Raw genomic sequence first — 26,285 nt, forward strand, 5'->3', positions numbered from 1 at the left:
ATTTTGAGCATTGTTATGATTATATTATTTAGATCAAAGTAATTTCTTCTTAATAACAGAAACGTCTACATGTGACATTGTTTGCTTTTAAGAAGAAATTTGCACCTAAAACATGACATCCAACAAAGAAGTGAATATTTATTTTATTCAAAGAAGAACATTCTTGGAAATATATTATGACATACATTACTCAATATTTTTACACACACCACGAAGGTCCGAGAAAGGAGAACCTGTTTTACTTGGCATCTCACAATAAAATTTTTAATACTGTTTAAATTTTTTACAATAAATATTTTTTTAATACAAATAAAAAGGTCTATAATAAATATTTCTTGGGAGCCATTATTATTTAATTTTTTTGGAAATTCTGCTACAGTAAGGTTTTTACAGACTAAAGTTTTCACACAAAACGTTTACCTATTTCTTCTATCTAGATGTCACAACAATGCTCTATTATGCATTTATATGCAGCTTTCTTGCACGCGATGTGAGGTGGTAACCACTTCTGGTCGCAGGCGATGTGCGGTCAAGGATGATGTGACGCCGCTTCCGGAATTGGGGCTTGTCGTTACTCCTTTGTTTGCACGTCCTAGACTATGGTATGACTGCTGAAAAACACAATACATGTACCATAAGATTTGTACTTAGAATACTAGTATACAGTCAAGTGGAGTCAAAGTTGAGGTACATTTTCCGATAGTCTTATAAACCTTTGACTTTTTGAGACTCTTAATTTACACTAAAACTTCATATGTGTCGCAAAGACGCGTGCATTTTTTTTAATTAATTTTCAATGTCGCGAAAATAGAAAGCACAAAGTTATCACGCTACGGCTATACCAAGAAAATTTGGCATTCGAATTTAAGGCAGTATTGGCGAATCAATTATTTAAAATGTATAAAAACACACATTGGGATTAAAACTTAACTTGTTAACTGACATATCTACCGTGAAACGTATTGAATAATTTTTATTATTCAACGATGTTTGTCATCTGTTGAAAATTATTGTGTCCAAACACGTTCAATTAATTGTCCTAATTCGGTATTAATTTGGAGACCATAGAGTTTAGACTCTATGTGTCTAAACTTTCATTAGTGAAATCGTTATAAAAACTAACGCTTGTCAAAGGAATCCTGTAGTCCTTCTTCCGGAAGTCATAGTAGCCCGCACCGTCAGGCTCCGATCTCAAGTCATCGTTCTTGCTCAGTTTGTTGTTGGAGTGGGGGCGCTGTAAGCTCATATATCCATTCGACACTGGACGACGTTCTGTACCAGGAAAATATATGAAACTAGCTGCTCTGAAGTCAGAATTTACATACACGTGGTTGTTAAAAGACCACACATAGACATTCTCATTAAAATTTCATTTATATGGGAATATGGCAGCGAGCGTGATACTGTTGATCAACAACAGCCGACCTGTTTTATTAAAGATAAATATTCCGCGTTGCAACGTCTTCTATGACTATGCCAGATGTTATTTAGTTTTACTAAAAAAGGAGCAATGGTTAATTTGCTGTATCCTATGATACTAAATAAAACATATAATTATGTTGGAACAAGTATACGAATATGTCTCACCATATAGGTTTGGTATAATGTCTGGATCGGCGTCATCGGCCAGGTCTTCTCTTAGAAGCGCTCCACTTGCTCCACCGACTCCCGAGCCCAGATTGCTTCCTTCGTTGCAAGCCTCTTGCTTCACGGGAGTAGGACATTGTCCCACCCGATCATTATAGATCGCCTCACTAAAAATAAGTTTTAACTTATAGCGTTAATACATATATGGTTTAACTTCAATTAGTAAATATATAGATAGAACACCTAAACTTGTCATATGGGAGGCAGACAAGATCTCGAAATTGTAATACGCGCATTGATAATGGAATAACTTATGGGTACATATGAGATACTGTCTTTTAGCCTGTTAGTTTTTTAGACGTGAGTTCATTGCTTGTTTGAGATTTATCAATTCAAAATGCGAACGCAGTGTTACACAGATATATACAGCTTATTAAACCTAATTTGTCGTGAATCTTTCGGTTCGTTTCTGTTTCTGTACGTTAAAACTGCCTCGTTCGACGGTAAAAGATAATAGCACTTACTTCAAAGGCGCATGTTTTGCTGGCATGTGTCTATGTCTGGCATGCCGACGGTATATTATAGCTAGCACGCCACACAGCGCTGTGGCAAGCAGCGCAGACATTGCTGCTATTGACGCCAACACCGGCGATATTCCCAAAGAGTTACTTTCACCTACAAAAAAGTCATCTATTAAATCCAAGTTTACTCAACTCCAACTTTTTTTACTTAATCTCTCCAAAATCCATTATAATAGAGTCAAGTGAGTGTGAGTCTTTGTTACACAGAGCCAAGGCCGATCTTAGGTCCTTAAGGTATTTTGTTTTTTTTTACAGGAGGCAGACGGGCAGGAGGCTCACCTGATGTTAAGTGACACCGCCGCCCATGGACACTCGCCCTGCCAGCATTTTAAGAATCGGTACGCTCTTTTCTTGAAGGACCCTAAGTCGCAGTGGTACAGAAATACTTCGAGGATACTTCAAGGGATGGTATTTTGTATTCTGCCTTGACTTCCGATGATGAAACTCAGCTGCAGGTATTAGTCCGAACAACTTCTCTGAACACCCTCAATGGTAAATGGTTCTTTTTAACATTCTTGTATCTTTTTCGTGATAATTTGTTTGTGCGGCTGAGATTAACCGTCCATTGGGTCTAAGACATGCCGGTTCTCTCACGATGTGTTCCTTCACCGTACGAGCGAGTATCATTTGCGCACGTAGACTAGGGCCATTGGTGCACAATCGAGTTTCTAACCTACAGTACGAATTTCACGCTGAAGCTACTAGACCAGTAACGCTTTTGTTCCAAGGAATATTATGAACATATAATTAGTGTGGCCAAAAATACTTTTACGTAAAAACTTTTAATTATTTTAGATTTAGAACAGGTACATTATTTAAAGAAACTGCTCAAGTGGTCATCGTCCTGCGGCAATGATTGTTTGGTGGGGTGTGTCTTATCAAAGAATATTTTTTTGCTGACACTTGAACAAATATGTAGGTATAAATTTTAATGATATTATTTTACTTAATTTTAATAAAAGCATTTTCCTTTTTGACAGAACTTATAGCTGGACTAGGTATAAATAAATAAAACATTTATATAATATACTAGCACTGGGCCAAGCGTTGTTGTGGCTTAGGTTTTTCTCATATAACATAGTAGTAAACTATTCAAGGGAAACGGTAGGAGAATTTATATGAAAGGTAGATAGCTTATGTGAAACGTTGGTACTTTTAATACAGCGCCATCTGTTAGAATTGTATGACATAATAAACAAATAATTTGGAATAAAATAAAATTGCGACTATAATTAAAGATCTAAGCTATCCTATCTCTTAAGTTGGACCAGACTGCTCACGGTGTGCCAATTTAATTTAAAATCTGTTAAGTAGTTTAGTAGTCCATCGCGGACAAACATCGTGATTTGTTATTATCTCATTTGAATATATCATTCGTAAGCATGCGATCTAGACATAAACTTTTTAGGTGTTTTGACTTACTAGTAATTGAAACCAATTGAGAATGTATATTTTTTTAACATGTAATGAGAAATATATCATAATTATAAATTGACTTTAACAAGCGTTTTAAATGTAAAACATTCAAATGAGTTGTTTCGCACACCTTTCCAAAAACACCAACCTTTTATTATGTTTATCACCATTCAAAACGAATAAAAACCTCTGAAAATTAAGTCATTCCTTATTCCGTAGTGGCGTGACTTCAGTGTTCAGATTACAAGTGAGTTCACGGCTTTATTATTATTGGGTAGTAAAGAAATGGTCGCAGAATTAGAAAAACCTTATTACACAAAAATACACTCACACTCGGCTCAATAAAGTTCAAATTGCTATTGAGGCTCAGCGTGAATAAGTTTAAGGTTGTTTTGTAATTATAGTTTTATTGAGGAAAATTGCTTGAAGATGTTTATTTGTGCCAATTGACGTGGAAAAATTGCAAAGGGTTCGTTTACACCAACAGAAATAATAATATAGGGTTTACCCCCTTGACATACAAACTTCAAAACAAGATTATTTAACTTTGCTATTTTTTAACACTGTTTGCATTAATTGTAAAATTAATTTTATTTAATATACGGATGGATCATAAAACTTACCTGTATACTTAGCTTGTCCCCTCAGAATAACATGCTCTATGGTCGTGACATCACTCCTGCCCTTAGCGTTGACCGCGTACAGGTCAATTCTATAACTAACTCCTGGAGGAAGGCTGCGGATTTCGAAGACAGGTGGAGTTTTATTAGTAGATACATTGTAACGGACCTGTAACAACGTTAAAATTATATAAGATAACAAACATGTAGGCTTAACATTGAAAGCTATTTTTCAATATTGTAATCATAAGGTAAAAAGTAACAATACAAAAAAAAATATAAAGAGGTATCTAGTATCTTTATCATATCAAATTAAGAACCTTAAAAAAATGTGTATACTTTATACGTACAGTTAGCGATGGTAGCTCAAGCAACTCCATAAGGAATGTCTGTGGCAGACCACCATCGAAATTCTCGACGCACTCCACAAGCAGTGAATCCGAACTCTGATTCGCTACTGTGCAGTTTTGTACTTGAAAAGGACGACCTAGACAAAATAGTTGAAATTTATATATTTTGCTCGAATGGTTTCAGTTTTGCACCAATACTTTGTCCTTGAACCAAGAAATGAACACTTATATGGTTAAGGAAAACGTCATAAAGAAACCGACATATGTCAGGCAGAAATCGATATGGTTCGTGTACAACTGATATCTTAATATATCTACTAAAGCAGTTTTTGAACTGCTATTTAATTCCAAGAATGTGCATTGAATAATTGTTCAATGATTATTGAAACGTTCACTTGAATCTGTACCATATACATTTATTTTTATTCACTTTTGCGATATTGACATCTTTTTATCGTTACTCGCACGGAACTATAAAACTGGTCTAGCATGTTTCGCGCGTTTGTGTGCGTGCTCGCCTGTAACCAGAGAATGGTATGTGTTTAGTAGTTAATTTTTAAATATTTTTTTATAAAACAGGGGGCAAACGGGCGAGAGGCTCACCTGATGTTAATGGCGATACCGCCCCGCCACCCATGGACACTCTCCATGCCAGAGGGCTCGCGACTGCGTTGCCAGCCTTTTAAGAATTGGTACGCTCTTTTTTTGAAGGACCCTAAGTCGAATTGGTTCGGAAATACTTCAGTGGGCAGCTATTATTTTTGTAAACGTAACAAAACATTAAATAAAATAATGATTTTAATTACTTATTTACAATAAAGTATACAGTATTTACAATTTTCCAGAAATAATTAAAATGAAAATCCAAACAAATTTTAAAACTTTGGTCCCTGTGGAGGTGTACCTTAAACGCTGGCAGCATTTCCTCTCTGTATTGCGATATTTATTCGAAGAAACACAATTATAAATTCAAAAGGTAGTTTTTTATCTACCTCATACATGTGTTTTACTCATTTCAACTACTTAAATCAATTATTTTATACTGTATCAACAGCAAAAATAAAATGATTCTAATACTCTAAATATCAAAATTAATAGTTCTGTACTTAATATTTACCTGCAGCCACTAATTGAAAAACGCAGGGAATCTTTTGTTGGCCTACAGAATTTTCGCCGTAACAAGCCAATGTTCCATACTCCATGTCAGTACTGGGCGTATAATTTAATGTAGACGTGTGCCCTAGAACGCTGGATAACCTGAACAAGTACACGACGGCAAATTAATTTAAATTATATAAATTTCTACAATTTTATAATTTCCTTGGTTTATTTATAAAACGAATATGTAACGAACTGCTGATATAATTTGTTACTAAGTATGGTATGGCAAATAATTATGCAGAAATATAGATTTATTTTTTAGTATTACATATTAAATTTAGTGTTTTGCTCGAACTGTTTTATAATAAAAGTTTTTGCGAATGTCTAAGTAAGGTAATACCGTGGTGGTAATTCAGTCTGTTCGCCAGAGTTGTTGAAAGTCCAATGGAAGGATACAACTGCCGGATTGGCATCAACACTACAGTGTAACATGACTGTCTCATGTTTTAGCGCGCCAAAAAGCTCGCTATCACGACGTTCTGCGCACACTGGTGCATCTGAAAATTTCATTGTCTTAAAAGAGATCTTAACACACTATTATGATTTTATACAAATATCATATGATTTGCTTCATTATAAAACGATGTTTCGTTTCAATCACAATTAATATATATAGGTACAAAAATGAGTCAAAACGTAACATTTGATAAATTTTATGCGACTTAAAAATGGAGTATAAATGAATATTTATATCTCATTTGCATCTAAGGTGTTATAAAGAGCCAAAAGTAATCAGCAGACAAAGTTAGAAAAATGGTAAGAATTTCTCGAAAAACGTTCTCGAATTTTATACAATCTGGCAACCCACATCTAATCTCCAAGAGATTTAGAAAGTTTTTAATCTAGTAAAATGTGGTAAAGCAAAAGTGGGACGAGTCCCGGGGCATGGGTTAGCTAAAACACCTGACGTAATCCAATTAGATCAGATCGGGTCAGACAATGAAAACAAATATTCAATTGTAATCCGTATGACCTAATCCGTGCGCATTGGAAAAGTTTCCATTCATGCTTCTAGCGAAAATTGGCAATTTTCACACTGCAGAATATTGATCAATAACGACATTATTGCTTTACTTTAGCTAACGTATGTTTGTCTGTATCATGCTAATAATATATATACAAACTTTTGTTATTTCAGCTGAAATCTAATCTATTTAATCTATGTAAACTTCTCAAGTATAAATCACTTAACTCATTTCAGACACAATGTTCTAAATGTAACACACAACACAATTTAACAAACTGTATGTGAATAACTTTTGATAAAGTATTATGATACTCACATCGCACCAATAAAGATACGGGATTGCTTGTTCCCTTGCCTTCGCTATTAGCTGCCACACAAGTGTAGTCACCAGCCGCGCTCCGTGTTACGCTCTGCAGTACTAGGCTTTGGGAGCTCAGAATTATACCCGCAGAGTCGTTGTGGAATATTTCGTTGTGCTAAACAATACAATCCTCAATACTTATTTTTATTTTAGTTCATGTATCCGTAATATACGTTGGTAACACTGAAATGTTTAGAACTGGCCAGTTAGAAACATTGCAAATGAAAACTTTATAATTTTAATTTTAGAACTTTAGGTAACCTAATGTAGTATATTGCATTCATATTTCATTTGTTTTTGTGAATTGGCGGCAAATCTCAAAACAATCAGCTCAGTGGGTGTTTCTTTTCGAGGATTGGTCAACTAAGGTAAAGAAAAGAAGAAGTCAAGGCAAAAAGATGTTTATCTCATTCTTTGGAAAGGTAATTTTGCGACAGTTATGTGGAAGATGAAAAGACAGTTACTACATACTGGTAATACGCCCTGCGACTTTCATGTATTACCTCGAACTAAAGATGTATTCGAAGGAATTCGAGGTATGCGCTTTACGAGTCCCGAAGATGTAGTGAAGGCGTACGAAAATGCCATAGAAGAGACCCCTAAGGAAGAATGGGGCAACCGCTTTTCTGTGGTTCCAACGAATGCCACGATGTGTAGAGAGGAACGGAGGTTACATATAAACATTATAGTACTGGCAACTTTCTTCATTAAGCCATTTTTCATTTTAAAAACATTTTCAGTGTTACCTAGGTATTTACTGAATAAACTAATTGATACTAATTCGTTACTATTTTAAATCGATACTTACACCGTGATACCAAACTAGTCTGTGTGACTTTGGGTTTGCTTTGACAGTGCATTCAAAGTATACATCAGCACCTTCTTTTATTTCGTCTGGATTCAAATTTGACCCCATCTTCAAATCTACAATAGGTACATCTGAACAAAAAAGAACATTATTAAATACGACGAAAAATAATGTTACTATCTGATTAGAAATATTGTTATAAGATTTCGATAGAAGATAGATCAAGAAAATCTAAATTACAGATATTAAAAAATAATAACTGAGTTCTAGATTGATATGAATGATATAAAAAATACTTTAGTTAGTGCAGCCACTGAGAGATTATTTAAAATTTAATAAAGATTTTGCATTCCTTATTGGAAAGCATTCGCGTCGTTAAAACTCGTCCTTATAAAGCTTCACAAAGTTAATCGTAAATTGATATTCAAATTTTCATGTCATAATTATATTTGTACGAGATTAAAACATACCTTATTTAATATTATATGGCTGTTCTACTATTACTGATTTTAATTACTTCGGATATATTGCTCTCAATAAATTTGTTTCACGTTTCACGTTAAGATTTTAATCGGAAGTACAGCACTATACTATTTATTAATAAAATATAGTTTTATACAGGCTCCAATGCCTGTATAAAACTATATTGAAAATATATGTTGAAAATTAAGAGTTTGCAACCTGATACTTGTCACATGAGGCGCTTCATTTAAAACTTCTTAGTTCTTAACAAACAATTAAAATAAACATTTATTTCTAATTAGTAGACACAGGTAGCTTTATTTATTAAATTTAAAAGGTAAATAAGGTCATAATAGTTATTTGAAAATTGTAACTTATTTAATCTGTTAACACCATCAATTATGTAACTATTAAAATATTTACAAGTGAACACATATTGTCTGACTTAAAGTTTACTTCGCCAATATCATTTTAAGTTCGGAATCCGTGAGCACGATAAAGAAAATGTATGGTGACTCTATCGAAAAAGACAAGTACGGCGAGAATACACATTAATAACGAAGAGATCTATACATTAATAACTCACAAATTGTATAGAATTGATCATTAAAAACTATTTTATTTATAACTATTTATTCAAACTTGTGTTATTGTTTTAATACTTGTTATATTAAACGGATGTCTTCGCTATGAAAGGCCAACATTTTTCACTTAAGATTAATGCATTAATTAATTTATTTTAAACAAAAATAATCATGTTTAAATACTTACAGTGCACGTTAAGCCTCCATTTGTCCTCAATAGCTGAGTCTGGGATGTGTTTGTTCTCCGCGCGGCACGTCAAGTACTTCCCATCGTCTTCCACACTCGGTACTAAACTGAGCACGCTTAGTGTCTCATTGTTCTCAGAGAACTAGAATAATAAAAGGTTTACCTTAAGATTTTGCTACAAAAACCTCATTCTTTGAAAAGACGTTTAATTTTTCTACAACATAACACAACCTTCACCGTTCCAGCGCGTGTTAAATGGGTAGATAAAACGTCTTAGTTGAAGCCACTAGGCCAACACTGCTCTATCCCTTATATAAGTTAATTAGTATTCGTTGGCGAAGTAAACATCATAATACAGACACATTCAACAAAATAGCAGTGTAAGTTTAATATATATTTTACAGTGTATTTAAAAATAATGGTACGAAAAAAAAGTTGTATTTAATTCACGATATCAAAATAACTTTATTCTTTTATTCTCCTGAAGCATTAATTAAGAGGCCTATCTTCATTTTACTCGCAACAATGACATTGCTTGATATAAAGAAAAATCTTAAGTCTTCAAGGAATAATCCTTTATGCACTAGAATAGTTCCTGATCTCTTGATATTAAAATGGTTCTTAATGAAAGAGAAATATAATAACAGGTGTTTGTTAAAATTCCTACAGACAATATTCGTATTGACTTTAGTTATATGCTGGCTGAGTTACAGGTAAAAGTCAGTAGTATTACCTAATCTAAATTGTATTGAATTTGATATCATATTTATAATTTTTAAATACATTAATAATTTTGTATTGTTAATATTATAAAAAAAATATTTTAATATTATAAAAAATGATGCTTTTATTTTTTAATCAAAACATTTTTTTACGGAGGTCATTAGTGTGATAAAAATATATTCCTCCATAATAAAATAGAACAAAAAATGTCAAAGAGTATAAGGAAAGGATCTATTAATTTAAAAGACAATGGACATAGACAAAGGCTCACATTTTTCGCCATCCGCTTGAGTTGTCTATTGTTCTTCCACCAAGAGACTGACGCGTCGGGCCGCGAGCCAGTCGTCTTGCACTCTATTTCGTATCTTTTGTCGGCGGACACTTGTTTTTCTTTGTTCAATATGTTTACGGTTATTGGTTTCACTGTGGAATTGATAATTAAATACAGATTAAACATTATATTCATAATTTAAGTTTTATCGAGTTGCCCAACATTTATCTATTTTATTTATACTTGATCATTGTACGTAATTGAAGTATTCGACTACAACGGTGCTGCATTGGAAGTGATGCTTTAAGTGTGAACAAAGTGTGGTGCCTAATAAATTCGAGCGTACTCCTCCCTCAAAGGCCGGCAACGCACCCACTAAGAATGGGAGTGTATGGGCTGCGATGACTGCCCTTTTTGGGCGTCCCGCAGGCTCGCTTGACCCCCTATTATATAAAAAAACATGTAACCAAAAAAAAATTTGGTAAAATGTATGTAAAATAGAGTCGCAGTCAGGTACTTACAGTTAATGTCTAATATTAAAACTTTGGTCTCCGGTGGCGCCAAATTTGTATTAGAAGCTTGGCACACTAGTCTCGCATTCAGATGTTGCCTTCCTACATTGGGAAATGTCAGGGTATTGACAGTATTACCGTCAGCTCGCTGCTCAAATGAGTCATCGATCACCACGTTCTCAAGGTACCACGTTACTCGCGGTCTTGGTCGACCTAGTGAAAAGTACAAACTTATATACGACTGCCTATTATCTAATATTATTTATATAAGTGAAGTATGTTGGGGTTGTGAAGTAGGTTCACTATCAGATTATAAATTTGTCTTAAATATAACGTTTCCTAAGTTCACCAACAAAATTTAATATACTTTTATTATACTTCTTTGGTGTGACAACATAAAAATCTTTTCGGAAATTTTATCATTTCTACGTTTTTAATTTAAAATGTTGACTATAGCTAACCTCAGAGTGTCGGTTTTTTAAATTTACTCTCATCATTTTTCCCTAACGCACCAAAAGAAGTATAACTTCAAAAGCAAAGTCTATCCTACACCGAGCGATTTAAGAACAACAATATTTTTCCGTTGTTTCTCTAAAAGGGCCATGAAAAATACTGGGCGGATGGCAGCCTCATTTCAAAATGCACCAATTAAGCTTTATAACGCCTCCACAATGTATAATTAAGCCGCCCATTCACAGGTTTTAATGTTATTAAATTTAACAATAACATAATAGCTTTATGGTTTATATTTCAAACAATAGACAACACTTTAATGATGCCCAAAACCGGACTTGCCTATATTCGAGGTATATTATCATTTAGCCATTATGATGACACATTTTGCTTTGATTATACATGGTATTACTTTATTGTCACCTTATGTGTAAATTAACAAATAAAACGGTCATTTGTACATCTTATATGTTATTTAAATTGTTAGTTGTTCAGTTAATTTAACATGTAGATAAGAGTATGGTTCTCACTAATTAAAGGCGTCATATGAAAAATGGCAAAAAATAAAGCTTTATTAATGAATCCATACAACAATTGTTTGTGTAAGTATAGTTCTAAACTTTGTTTTTAACTTTTAGATTAGAGGTTTTCTTTAGCCTAAAAAAAGGGTTTGGAGGTTCCGTTGTTTCGAGTGTCCATTTTTTATTCCGTGATCTAGAAATATAACCTGCCCATTTCCGTTTCAGCCTCAGATCGTGTACAAGTGCATCTGTAAATTATTTTTGTTACGATAGTTAAATATTTCAGGGCATATTCGACATTTCTTGTTAATTTCTTGATGAAAACTGTGACTTGCGTATGTCAGACAGGGATATAAAATATTTGAATTCATAATTTTCGTATTGTAGACGGTTTTTTTTTTAATTTTCTTGTGGACCGCATTTATTCTACTACATCTACATCACTACAACTACATCTACTGTAGTTTTCGAAAGACCCTTGTTTTCATGAATATACATAGCTAGTAATATATTCTATTTGGAGCCGTTAAAGTTTTACGTAAGCAGATTTCTACTGCAATCTAGTCAGCAAAAGCAAAGCTCTCAAAATATAATAGTACATAAATGTATTAGTTTTTGTTGGAATCCTCGGAAATATATTTCGTTTTCGATAGACAACGTGTGGGATTATAACATTTTTGTTTTTGTAGTGTTATTTTGTAGCCCAACTTTTTTAATTCCTGTGTCTAGTTTTTAAATCATTTTTTCTGGTGTTGTAGCGGTCCCACTGAAAAGGGCTATGTCATCCGTGAATCTAAGGTGAGTTAGATGTTTGTTTCGTATCCAAAGGACGTTATTATTCCTTTGTTTTCTAGATGTATTCTACTTACACTGTTGTGTATGCTCTCTAATGTAATATTATATATTTTTCATTTACTTTATAATTTTCGGCGTTTCATGCTGATAACAAAAAATATATATTATTATATATGTCTAGTGGGTTGGCTTTCTTGTGCAAAACTTGTACCACTATCTTGTCCAGAAATAATTTCTGTTACAAATGAAAATGTTTGTTTTTGAAGTAATGTTTTATCAAACTTATATCGTCACATTTATTTGTCTCAGTAAAAAAAAATGGCCACTTTTGGCTTTTTTACAGACTTATCGATTGGGATGGATTCGAGCACTGTTTCCAAGGGAAATGCCGCCACTGGTTGCTTCAAAGATTTTTTAAGAGACTTAATATCGCCGTGTCGTTTTGAACCGGCTCTTAAACTTACTATATTTTATAGTCTAAAGGGTTGAGGTCAGGGCTAGATAAGGGCCAGTCTTCAGCTCTTATAAAGTTCGGAACGTTGGTTTCCAGCTAGGCTTGGGTAGTTACCGTACCCAAGGTACACCGTTCGTACCTTGTGACCTGGTGCAGAAGTTCACGGTACATTTTTAAAAAGTGTATTACTGAGAGGATTCACAACAAGATCCAAGTGTGTAGTTTTGTGACTCCTTGATAAGGCAAGACTCACCAAACTATCATTGACGCAGGATGATGATCAAATTATACCTTGTCGACCACTTCAAATCAAAGTAAATCATTTATTCCAATAAGACCATCTAAATTGGCAATTTTGAACGTTAAATAAAATATAAAGATGGTTCTAGTTGCCCCTTCCAAAATGTAATATCGTGTGGAGAAGAATGGGCGGGAAACTCCACATTTACTCGTTTAAAATTGAATATACAATATTTGTATACATAAGTGAAATAATTATATGTAAAGACTTATACACACACTACACAGGTAATATTTTATTATTAGTAAATACTGTGTAGTTAGTATCATATGTTATATCGAAAAATATATTATAAATGTCAAAGTCAAAGTCAAAATTTATTTATTCATATAGGTAACATATTGTACACTTATGAACGCCAAAAAAATAAATATTAAATGATTCTAATTTTACATTTACTGCCAGTTCTCAAGTAAAGGGCGTAGAAGGGAAGAGAAGAACTGGCAATAAACTCTCCGCCACTCTTTTTAATCGCCAAGTTTTTTTTTACACAATGTTTGTAAGGAGATGCAACCACTACACCATGTTCCATATGACATATTGAGTAATAGAGAATAAAAAAAAACAAAGATTTGTCCTATATCAGCAGGAGGCATGGTGAAATAGGAGCACGCACTTACATACTCGTGAGAACAACAAGCAAATACGTAGTATAAACAACTAATATCACCGCATACACGAATTCAAGTACGACCAGTCACCACAAGTGGCACCCGTTCACGAGTATGACGCATGGCCAGCCATCGGCCCCCTCGCCATATTTTAGGGAGAGAGACAACCCGACGCATGGACGCCGCCACAAGCAATGACATTTAAGTGAGCATGACGATCCTTGAAATGTGGACTTGGCTGCACAAGAAAATAGTAATAATACTAATTATACTGAAATAATTTGATACCACATGAATCACGGTTTTTTCCCACTTTACATTTTAAAAAAAAGTCGTAGATGTTGAAGATCGCCCCATAGTCTGAAATGCAGTCGAGAGATTCAGTCGCGTTACCTATTTATACTGAAGCAATTCATATACAAGCACTACGATCGTTTAAGTATTCATTTATATTATAATAGGCCCTAGCAAGCAGTTTTACTTTAATGTACGATTTAAATTTATTAATTGACAATATTTGTATCTCACTAGGGATTTTGTTGAAAAAACGTATGCAATTGTCTTGGAAAGAATTACTCATTTTATTCAGCCTTGTGGTTGGTACGCTAATTTTGTCCTTATTACGAGTACTATAATTATGGAAGCTACTATTCTTTTTATCATTCTATTATCGAACCGTAGAATATTAAACATTAAAGAGTAATAAAAAACAAGCATATTACAAATTAATTAGTGTACTCTTAATAAAAAAAATATTCATTCAGTTTTAATATGTCACAAGATATTTTATTGTAAGATTTAACACAATACCCCATAAATGATGTTTGAACTTTGGGTAATCTGAAAGATAGTTGAGTTATTTTATCTTTATTTCTAGTAATGAAATTAAGTCTATCACTTATTTTACTACAAATAATCTTTCTCACATAAACAATATTTTCATAAATGAATCGGAAAGGTACTGTCATAATATTAAAACTTGTTAAATAGTTTCCTAAGAGGTTGGTAACGAAGTAAATTATAAATGGCTCTGACAGCTCAGACGGCAAAATAAAAATAAATTCAATGTCAGCAGCCCGACCCCACAGTAAAAGGCCGTACGATATACTTAATGCTGTGAAAGTAGCTAAAATAGACCAACGCGCAGTTTCTACATTTGTTAAATGTCTTATCTTTCTAACCGCATAAGCGGCTCAGTTCAGCCGCCCCGCAAGATATGTTATATGAGGTCCCCATTGTACCTTCTCGTTAGCGTGATGCCTAGGAAAACCGTTTGATTAATAGATTCCAGTTTTCCTCCATTCAACATGATGTCACATTCCATAAACTAAATGTGTTTATACCTACATACCATCGGAAATGTAATTTACGTTACCAAATGTTAAAAGTAATAATATATTCAGTTTTCTATAATTAAGTGTCAAATAGTTTACCGTAAACCAATTTCGGACCCGAAGAATAAAGCCATTCACGTCGACACGATTTTCTGACCGTCGATCTACTTGAAAAATCAATGATGTGCCTGCAAATAGCACCATTCACCAGATTCCGAAGAAATTGGGGTAAAATGTATAAAAAAAGAGGAATGGACAAAATCTTGAACCTTGAAGAATGAGTTTATGCCATTAACCTGAATTTAACGTGTCTGACTTTCAAGTATGATTTTAGTAAATCAAGAGCTGTATTCTTAATCCCATAGTGATTTAGTTTATGCAGAAGTGTCTCCTGGTTTACGCAATCAAACGCTTTTGAATGTTCGCAAAAGAATTTAATAGCATCTTATTTCTTATCCCAGGCGTTAAAAATGTTCTTGATTAGGGAGACACTGGCGTCAGTTGTACGCCCTTTGATGAAAACTTTTTTGGAACTCTGAGTGTACACTTTATCATTCGGCTTATTGTACTCATCAATCGTGAAAAAAAAAGTCAGTAAAGAGGATATATCTTTGCTTTTCTCATGCGTATCGAGACAGAAGGCGTTTTGATCCATCCTCAAATCAAATAAACCACAAATTAGAAATTTGTCGTTTGTCTTTGTACGTTTATTTTGTTTTCTAAACTATCACCTAATGCTTTCGAATAATCCTGAAGATTTGCATGCATATCATCCGTTATTTTTTTACATGATCTTCGCCTCATCAAAGATGGTGATGTTAGCATGAGATAACATCTCAAATATGGTCTGATCTGAATGAAACATTACTTAAAATTTTCATATTGATAATAAATTTAAGAGTGTTGCTCAGTACGAAATATGTTTCGTTTTTTGAAAAGGTGATATCCATTTGTGTGATTATTTTTTCTTGAAGAATGTATTCATCAGTGACAGCTTATAATCATTGTTATAATGTATTAAGCAGTAACCCCTTAGTTTTCTTGTACTTAACCATATTCGTCAATTATTTCTCTTTCGTAATGACCCGGCAGCTCTATTTTGGGATTTAAATTTCCCATTTTGTCAGATTTTTTTATGATAGAAAAATTACGGATTTCTTCTTTAGCTCCAATTTCTGTAGGAGAATATACTTGGATAAAATTATTGGCAAATTTATAAATTTTAAAATGTTTTTTATAACATGTTATTTTTATGTTTCTTTTATCAAAAATCTAACACCATAAACGCCTTACTTTTCTTCTTACGTTGAATTTGCATAATTTTAATTGCTGTGACATGAAGCGCCTTTTTTAGTTTTGTTGCTCCTCTGTGTGGGTGGTGGTTATACCAAATTAAATCCAAATTTTATAATTGAGACAAATTTTTAAAAATTTTCAACTCTCGCATTTTCTGATCAAGGTTTGTTGGTACATTATTTTAATGATAGAGATAACGATCTGACAAAGGATGAAAATGTAAGTTATGGTGTTAGAAACCGCCATTATCGTGAAGAACTATATTATAATTCATAGTTTTTTTATTAACAGTAACATATAATGACTTAAGGGATCAAAAAGCAACAGGTTAAGTATATAATAACCTTTTGAAACTCATTGCTGGAGGTTTTCTTTACGTTGATCAACGCTCTTCTGGAATAACCCAATAAAAGTTTAGTTTAGTTTATTTTTATTTCTTTTTGTTTCTGTTAAGTATGTTCTTTCTCCCCTTTTTTATTTTTGCACTTCTTGCCTACCTTATCTAATATACTCATAGTGATTTTTTCCTTTACTAACAGTGGTTGTCTGGAAGAAATCGGTCTAAAGCGATAAGGCCGCCAGTTGCTTGTCGTCAAATTATGTTTAATATTTTCCTTTTAAGTAATGCAACAAAGTGTTAAAAATAATAATAATAAAAAAGATATGGTAATTATTATGGGGGTACATGTCCGCCATATAAGGTATAATATAACAAACAAATCTTCCTAATAATCAATAAACTGAGTTGTGTTACTTATAAACACACATATAATAAGTTCGTATACTTTTGTCTTCAATATGTCAAAAATGATATGGACTTAACATTCAAAAGCCCTTTCAGGCTTCTGGTAGGTTTACAGATATTCGCGCTGTCCACATTAAGATCGAGAACGTTAATTCTGGCAGTCTTATAAAAACTCTCAACGCACTCGCGAGCCCTCTGGCATTGAGAGTGTCCATGGGCGGCGGTATCACTTAACATCAGGTGAGCCTCCTGCCCGTTTGCCCCCTGTTCTATAAAAAAAAAACCAATTAAGTATCGATTAAAAGATCCCAATCCAAAAATTGAAATTCGAAATTCAATTTTGTTTACAAATCGAACACTATTAACAAGCTTTATCAATCAAATGTGCTTAAATAATAACGCGTCGCAATACAAAACGAAAATAATTGTCAGGTGCAATTCCCGGACAATCAATAATACTTAATTGTCCCCTTTGTGCCTAGTTATTACATTGTCACAGAGTATTGAACTTGATATTATGTATTTTGTAAGTGAAATCTGATGTCGCTACTGTATTTTTCAACGAATACAGTAGTGACACGGTAAAAGATTAAAAATCCTGTATACATTTACATTGTTATTGATTCAATTAAAAAACGAACAAATATATTGTATAAGACTCTGAAAAAGATAAAAATGATGTAAAGGTTCATGTTGTTTTCAAAATGCAAGTAGATGACTGTCATGTGCATTTACTTAATAAATAAATCTTTACCTCCTTCAACTTCGCAGATCAATAAAACATTGGATCCTTCATTATATGGCTCCACGAGTTTAGTTCTATCCCTTCTCTTTGCGTCGTATATCGCTGGACGGCTCGGAGGTACTATAATAATTATAATATTTGACATTATGTTGTAAATGCTTGTTAGTAGTCCACAGTATAAAAAATTAATTTTTGTTCTATCTTACTGATTGACAAATATGATAAGTAAATCGAAGTTCCTTTCAATATCTCCAAGGCTACGTAAACTTTATCGTATCGTGTATTTCGTATCGAAACTGTTAATGGAAAGAAAAGAGTAATGGCATGATGATACTTTAAGTTACAAACAAAATAATAATACGGCTACTCACTTATAACAGTGAAATTAACTTTAAGGTTTCTCGTGGGAGAGTTCTTGAAATCTACTCGGCATCTATACACTCCAGCGTCCATCGCAATTACATTGTCAACCATGAGAACAGCTGGTGTTGCTCCCCCGCGGAAATAGGCTCGATTTCCGAACACCAGTGGAGAAGACCAGAGCTTCGGTTGGCTATAGGATCGCCCTCGGATGTCAAAACTATAAATATAAAGGCCTCGTAAATTTGGCGGAAATGTTTGTTCGGTGTTATGCATACTGTGATAAACAAACTATACACATACAAAAAAGTGCGTGCGTACAAAGTAAAACTTCACATGTCAGGAGCAAAATTTCTTAAATAGTATATATTTGTGTATCTATATTTATACTGTTATGCTAATGATAATTTAAATAGTAAATAAAATCTGCGTTAACTGCACAGGACGTTATACGACGGAATTGCCATCTAAAATTCTAACATGTAACTACTAAACGAATACATCAACCAATAGCGTGTATTTTTTCTTGATCCCCCTTTCTCACTCTCTCTTAATCGCTCTCTTCCTTTTCTTCGACGAAAGTGCTGTACATCCTTTTAAAATTTTATACTCATGCGCCTAAAATAGTTTCACTTCAAAAAAGTACTTACTAAGTATTAAAAAAAATATTAAAAATACATTCACTTTTTTTTTAATTCCTTAATTTTCTTTGATTATAAACTGAATATGAACATGATTTCTTCTTACCTATACAATGGTTCTCCATCTGACTCCTTGAACCATAGTACCATAACAACCGCGTCGTCCGAGTGTAGAGGCTGTATATCACAAGGAAGTGAAGCTTTTTTACCCAGCACTCCCTGGACGTCTAAAGTTGGCACTGAAACACATTTACAGAACACATACATATAACATTATCACATATACACATTGTCACCCAACCAACCATATAATTTGAATTCTATAAGTGTCTATGAAATTTTAGATTGTAGCCGACTCTCAGAAATTTAGTTGTATTATTTTAATTATTGGGTTTTTAATTAACTGGCTGGAAAAGCTAGTGAAATTCGCTTTGAATAAATTCGATACAGAAATTTACTCTGTAAACATTTTTTAAATTCGATGCTATTTATATTTATGTTCGTAGAAAATATTTTTAAGTAATTCTAAGCTTTGGAATTTTTTAGACTGATGTACCTAACAATTCCTTTGAAAAATCGAAGGACGCAAACAGGTTAAATATTTTTTTTCAAAAGTATAACGCCAAAAAAAATCAAGTATTACTTAAAAAAGACACAAAAGTTTGGGTTGACTTTGTTATCTTTCTCTATATATCGAAATATTCTGGCAAAAAATTATATTTCGCGAATGAAAGAAAGAGCGAGTTAGTTATTTTAAGAAAATCAGCTATAAGATTCAGGTGAGGTGAACTTTTGTATCCCGAGCGAAGGACTGTGAAATATGGTTTGATTCTGGAAACGTATCATACCTATGCCTTAAACATAAAAAATCTGAATGCTCATAAAGCTGATGAAAGAGATTATACATCAGACAGTGCAATCGGATGCCAAAACATACGGAAAGTATTATTGATTATTAATACAAATAAAGAAATGCGGTAAAGAGATGAAGTACATTAGTTTAAGTTAGTAGTATATAAAAGAATTTGTGAAAGCCTAACAGCATTTCTCGCTTGTTCTGAAAAGCTCAAGTTTAAATCCATGTCAAGCTTACTGCAGCCGTCTGACAAATATAGCACTGTAACGGGGCTTCGAGTAATACGACAATGAAACGACATCTCTTAGTCTGATATAGACTACGTCTTATTTATTATTATTATACAGTCGATGCAAGGCTATAACTGGTTTAAGTTCAAAAATCAAAATGGAGATTCAAAGCTTAAGTTAATTAATATAAGCGAGAAAGGATTTCATGAACATAGAATTGTGTAAGACATCTTAAACACTATAATGAATTTCAAAAGTTGGTAAGTATGTTGGCTTTTATTGTTTCTTCGTTTTTGCCGTATAATCGAATTTTAATTGCGCATAAAGAAAATAAATCATGTAGATTCATGTTTTTTTATATGCGCATTTGGTATTGGAATATACGCACTACGTTTAACACTATACCGGATTATGTATATTGCGTAAAAATGTGCGATGAGATTGCGCTAGGCAGCTGTTATTGACAGATTTAACAAACTGGAGTTCACGCAAAATTTCGAATTATGTCAAAATAAATGTCGAAGTTAAAGTATAATGTATTTTTATATTGAACGGATTTTAAAACAGTCTTATTTAATCCAAATTTCACAGCAACTAGCTTTTTATGATTATATTAACGTGGCAGTAAAACTTACTTCACAAGAAACACAGGATTGTCTTGAGTAACAGCTGGTACTATTAGCAATCAAACGCGAGAGAAGCTCATAATTTTACGGATGTATTTAAAGGTGGTGCATTAAATATTTATTTCATATTTATATGTCATATATATATACTTAAATTATAAGTAAAGAAAAATTAATACTTTACAATTCATTACAAATACTAGTTTTGAATTTCAGTATTCAAATGAAACACTAAACACTAAAAATTAATATTTAATTTTACTGACGTAAATTAAAAAAAAAACACTAATATCTTTCCAATTGCAACACTGACTTTAATGATATTAAAAATACTGATATTATAAAAAATACTGATAACGTTGAATCAAATAATTATTGAGAAAACTTAAACACATCTTATTTATAGTGTACCTCTAGCTCAAACTAGTTTTTATTCACGTGAATGGAGTCCGGACACGCCAATAGGGTGTGCACTTAATGTCTGACATAATGTTTGTTGATAGTAAAACGGTAGTTCGGGATATAACGACGTTCAGACGCGCACGAACGCTTGTTAGCTTGTTTGTTTAGGGTAATAGGAAACTTTGATAGATAAACATGTTTTCCGTTACGGGACAGATGCATTTCCAAACTCTTTTGATTATATGTTTATCATAAATGGCGAGGAAATCCCCGCCGTTATAAAATATATTTTTACCCAATGAAGGTATTTTATATTATATTTTCTATATACGAAGGACATGTTTTTCATCAATGGACCTGAATCATAGAATTTAGCAATTGCACGACAACTAGGCACTTGGTACCTTCATACATGCTCACGACCTGCTCATTTGACAAATATACAGTATTTTTTATCGTAAATACACACAGTTCAGTGTTATAGAAAACGTTTCTTTTAGGAAGATAAATTATGTAAATCTTCGTTAGAGAATTCAATCATGAAGTGTCATTTAATTACCACATATAACTTATGTAAATGTTACGCAATTGTTCTTACTAGGTAGTTATCTACGCCGTGTCGATGGTTCATATATAAAAATAAGGTTGTGGTCCAACTTGTACATATTATATTTAACTTGTATGATATATCATATTTAAAAACAAGACTCCTACGTAATATAGGATTCGTTTAGCACGTGTCAATCATACAATGATTTTCATATTAACAAGCACGAGTTTATATCAACAAGTAATACATTTCTGATCGCAGTCGTATAGATCTCAAAATTTGGAAATGAGTGTTTAATATTTGTGTTTGTCCAGCAATTTTGGTCAAACAAAAATTCAAGAGGTACTACAATCAATCAGGTCAACAAATAATTCAAAATCTTGACATAGATTTCTTTAAATGTTTAAATTGTTCGTTCTAATGTCATATTTCTGTTCTTTCGTTCAACGATGAAAAGTAAAAATATTACTCAAATGTTTTTGGGGTTTTGTAAATCGGATTCAGAATCCAAGAACGGCTAAACACCACCGGTATATATGAATTCAAATTTTCTTTATGTTTTAAGTGAAAATCGTTAGAATTCGAAAACAAATGAGAGTATTGCACCACATATATTAAAATGTTTACACGACTTACAACACTGGTTATCGATGCAACTATATACTCTAAAACCTAAGACTGCTTTTTATAAAGTATGTCTGGAATGGTACGCAAAGTGGCGCAAAACGTTATTAAATTTTGTTAAAATTCATTGTGTTTAGAAAACACGATTTTATGTTCTTTTTGAAATGATACAGTCCCATTTTCTTGTAGCTATTCTAAATTATTAATTGCTATCTAATGAAACAGACTGACAGACCAAAAATATTGAGTAATGTCCCTTATAAAAAGACATCCGCTACATAATTATTTACGTCACCAAAAATGAATAATGAATCGCGATGAGACTTTGACAGCCACATCTTAATACAAATCAGTTTATCAATAACGATTTTACGACTCACAAATGAATCATACCATTTTTTGCTATTCTAATTGGCGAGTTATAAGTTATAGTGAGTAATGCGTATTTTTAGACATGTCGTTGTCCAAAAGAAATCCTAAAACTTGTGTCTGATAAAGTGAAGGGCGTCAAACATTGAAGCTCAATCACTGGACCAATCGTATTAAGCAGAAAGAACAGTTAGCTCTAACAGCTGTAATAACTAATGTACTGAACCTTGTTAATATTAGGGAGGAGTCGAGTCAAAAGCGCTATGGATCAAAAATTCGTACAACTTTATTCGATCTCACAAACATGAGATTTTAAAATGTCATTGCGAGAAATGTACTAGCCAAGTTTTTTATGGAACAGGTGGCAAACGGGCAGGAGGCTTATCTGTTAGGTGATTCCACCGTCACTCTCAATGCCAGAGGGCTCGCGAGTGCGTTGAGAAGAGTGGGCGGCTAGTTCCACTTAGTGGTGCACGGCAAAAACTGCCTTAAAAACGCTCAGTTGTGGAACGGAAGAAAGAACCAACGGAACAAGAAATTACAAAGTTAATCGAACCTGGTTTTTCGGGTATCTACACGTTAAATAAAAGCTATTTACGAAATTGCAAAGCCACAGGGCCCTGAACCCCATATAAATATATTCTATTTAATCCTTTTCATATAATATTGATTTGATTAAAAAACATATTTGAATGTAACATAAGCAAATTTCTCATTTCCGTGACCGCATGTGTCCGCCGTTCTTAGTTACGTATGTATGTACGTCGCGCTGCGGTACACCGCTGCGAGCACAGGGTTTATGGTTAAAACGATTGATAAACTGTACATTTATGACAAGTGATACCATTAATAAGTAGGGAAACGTAGACGATTTTCGCTACTATAATAATGCTAAGCAAATACTAATAGAAATAAAAAGAAGTAAAATGTTTATATATATATATATATATATATATATAAAATGTTATAATGATATCAAAGAATTATCATATTTGATATTTAGACAGCAGTGTATCTCTTGGTAGTATCATACTTTCAAGTTCGGTCTTAGGGAGTTACCCTAGCGTTTTTTCCGCGCGTATAAGCTCGCCTTTGAAAGCGCATGTAGGCACGTATAGGCTCGCCTTTGGGCATACGTGCAACGCGTATGAGCGTTGACACGCTTCTTAGCTCGTACAAGTCCGCAGTTCTGGGTCGAGACTCGAGTGTATTAAAGTGTTGTTTTGCTTGATGCAACCATCGATGACACCCAACATCTTTTTCATCTTCTCATTCGACGGCGAATAATTAACGCAAGTAGCAATGTTTCTACATTAGAATCCATGTTGATTCTGACACGACGCCACTACCGGTTCGGTCGAACACGCCGAAATAGTTAGGCCAGCTTTCGCGCATCCAGTTTTTTTTGAAGCGCGTATTGTATATAAATACGCGCAGAAAAATACGCTAGTCCGAAGCGTGCCATAGCTTCAATTTCTTGATACACAAGAATAGTTTCGGATCGGATGCTGGCGCACTGAAAGTGAATGGACGTTTTTACATATTTTTATATATGCCAGGTCAAACAACGGACTTCAAACAGACGACATAGTAATGTCACTTTCGATAATCAATCACAATAATTGACATGATATTAAAGGGTTTACGAGTCTCAGAATAAAACAAAGTTGACAGTCCCTCGCGTGACCTTTAGAGGACCTAAATTTGTCGTTACCAATTTAAATCTCTTCCTAAATACTTTGGTTAATTAACAAAATTTGCTATCAAAGTTTATTCGTTATTAGAATAACGAATAGTTGATAGATCAACCAAGTATACCAACGTTGTGGCGTGTATGTTAGTCTATCCAAGCTTACCAAAAGTCCATATGAAATTGAACTTTTAATATAAGGCGTGTTAGCTCTTAACTAACGAAATGACGTGATATCGTGAGTCGTGACCAAGGGAAATAGGGAATTATTTCATATATAGACATGTTTTATATTTCGATGTTAAAATCTGCTGTGATACAGATCAATTATTCTACGGTGGGATAGAAAGAAGTCGGTGAGCGGGAAATTGGATATATGCTTGATTAACAATCAGAAAAACATCGGAGTACGTTAAAGGAGAGATTTACTCATTAAGTATTTACTCATTATTCATTTTAAAAAGAAGTAAGTTTAAATTAAAGTACTAGTAATTGACCGTAAACTCATCCACTAAGGTTTCATCTACAATACGCATTCTTGTTTGACAAATAACAGTTTTAAAAAACTTAGTCGGCTGACTATGGTACTTAAGCAATTTGACCATACTATATTACGTATATTAACAAAAGTATATTTTTAAATTTGGGGACTGGTGACCACAACTGGGCCTTGCATTTAAAAGATGATTCGCTGTCTCTATAGAATCTCTTAAAGGTGCAAACATTTCATCTTTCACCTAATTTGAATCTATTTGTCTAAACGAAGTCTCAATCAGCTGTTGTCTAATTTATATTCTGTATTAATATTTTATTATTAAATTTGTAATTAATTCCTATCATTTCCTATTAAATTATATTTCAATTAAATAATTGATATATGTATCATATAATATATGTATAATAATTAATATGTATATTGTTCTGGGGACAAGCAAACGTATAGAATTTATAATGTAACATTAATTTCATAGATATTTGTATAATATGTCGCGCCAGCCATTAAATTTTAATGACGTCACACGGCTTTAGTAATATTATAATGGCAACTAAGATCTCTATCGGATTAATTGCAGCCACTATCTGCTTGTATGTTAATCTCCTTATGAATGGAAAGTGGTTAATCGGGTGGGGTTTAGATAAACCAATTAAGCACGAGTAAGACATATTTTACGGCTGTTTTGATAATAATTTTTCATGTGATCAGCCTTTTGTGCGTAACACGCAGTCAATTTGGGTCTAAAATGTACAGAGGAGCAACATCTCCAAGACTACGTTTTAACTCTGTATCTCACCCTAAGACAGGTTTAGTCGCAAAGCTTTTACTTTTCTTAAATCGCACATAAATAGATATAAAATTGATATTCGCGGTCGGGGTAAGTATGCAAAATCTCGGTTTTGACAATCGCATGTTTCTTAAAATAAGGTTTTTCCTACTGTTACATGACTCTAGTTATAATTTAATTGCCTTTTCCACTAAACTGCGGATGTGTCGCACTAAAGTAGGTAAATCAGAGAGTTAATTGAATCTCTAGACAGTTAATTAAAGATCGATATTCAATCAAGTCGCTAAAATTATCTCAGACAACTGACTGAACGAAACATTTGAACGATTCAATAACAATAAAAATCCAATTAACTAGATTATAAGTAGCATTAAAAATAATTGTATTGTATACATAGCTTTTAATTAATAGAATGTGTAATCATCTCATCGGGCTCATGTGAATCGTGAATAATCATAAATGGACGCGTTGCCTCCAACCGCCTAAGTACATAATGAACTTACCGCACAATAAACGATATTATACCCTATGACGTACGTCTAAAAGTCAGAGTCAAATGATATGGGCTTGATAATCTGGGTAAAGACATCAATTTTTGATTTTACGCATATAGTATTCTCGGTAAAATGGTCTTGATGATAGGCTGTGTAAATATAATGGGTTTCAGACTTCTAATTTCATCTGTAACAGGCTTGGGAAATTCTTTAAGGAAAATAACTCGATATTATACTTAAGAAATCCAATAACGGTTAGTAATACTTATAAATGAAGCTTACGTCTATCGAATTATTAGAACTTCAAACAGTAAT

At 33.2% G+C, this 26,285-nt stretch overlaps 1 protein-coding gene across 2 annotated transcripts in view; it reads right to left on the reverse strand.

Moving 5' to 3' along the window:
- Nucleotides 1-310: 310 nt before the first annotated feature.
- The window catches only part of LOC111000619 (neural cell adhesion molecule 2), a 121,651-nt gene continuing 95,676 nt past the window's right edge, over nt 311-26,285 (reverse strand). For both annotated transcript variants that reach the window (XM_045629323.1, XM_045629320.1), the window contains exons 3-18: nt 18,953-19,085; nt 18,217-18,425; nt 17,855-17,965; nt 10,600-10,803; nt 10,079-10,230; nt 9,085-9,226; nt 7,852-7,982; nt 6,999-7,158; nt 6,056-6,212; nt 5,672-5,811; nt 4,555-4,691; nt 4,208-4,373; nt 2,112-2,262; nt 1,588-1,754; nt 1,124-1,272; nt 311-611 (exon numbers count right to left, since the gene is read on the reverse strand). In XM_045629323.1, coding sequence (XP_045485279.1) covers nt 465-611; nt 1,124-1,272; nt 1,588-1,754; nt 2,112-2,262; nt 4,208-4,373; nt 4,555-4,691; nt 5,672-5,811; nt 6,056-6,212; nt 6,999-7,158; nt 7,852-7,982; nt 9,085-9,226; nt 10,079-10,230; nt 10,600-10,803; nt 17,855-17,965; nt 18,217-18,425; nt 18,953-19,085 — 2,456 coding nt within the window. In that variant the 3' untranslated portion in view covers nt 311-464. The remainder of the gene's footprint in view (nt 612-1,123; nt 1,273-1,587; nt 1,755-2,111; nt 2,263-4,207; nt 4,374-4,554; nt 4,692-5,671; nt 5,812-6,055; nt 6,213-6,998; nt 7,159-7,851; nt 7,983-9,084; nt 9,227-10,078; nt 10,231-10,599; nt 10,804-17,854; nt 17,966-18,216; nt 18,426-18,952; nt 19,086-26,285) is intronic.

This window comes from Pieris rapae, chromosome 1, assembly GCF_905147795.1.
Source record: "Pieris rapae chromosome 1, ilPieRapa1.1, whole genome shotgun sequence".
In the NCBI taxonomy this organism is placed as follows: domain Eukaryota; kingdom Metazoa; phylum Arthropoda; class Insecta; order Lepidoptera; family Pieridae; genus Pieris; species Pieris rapae.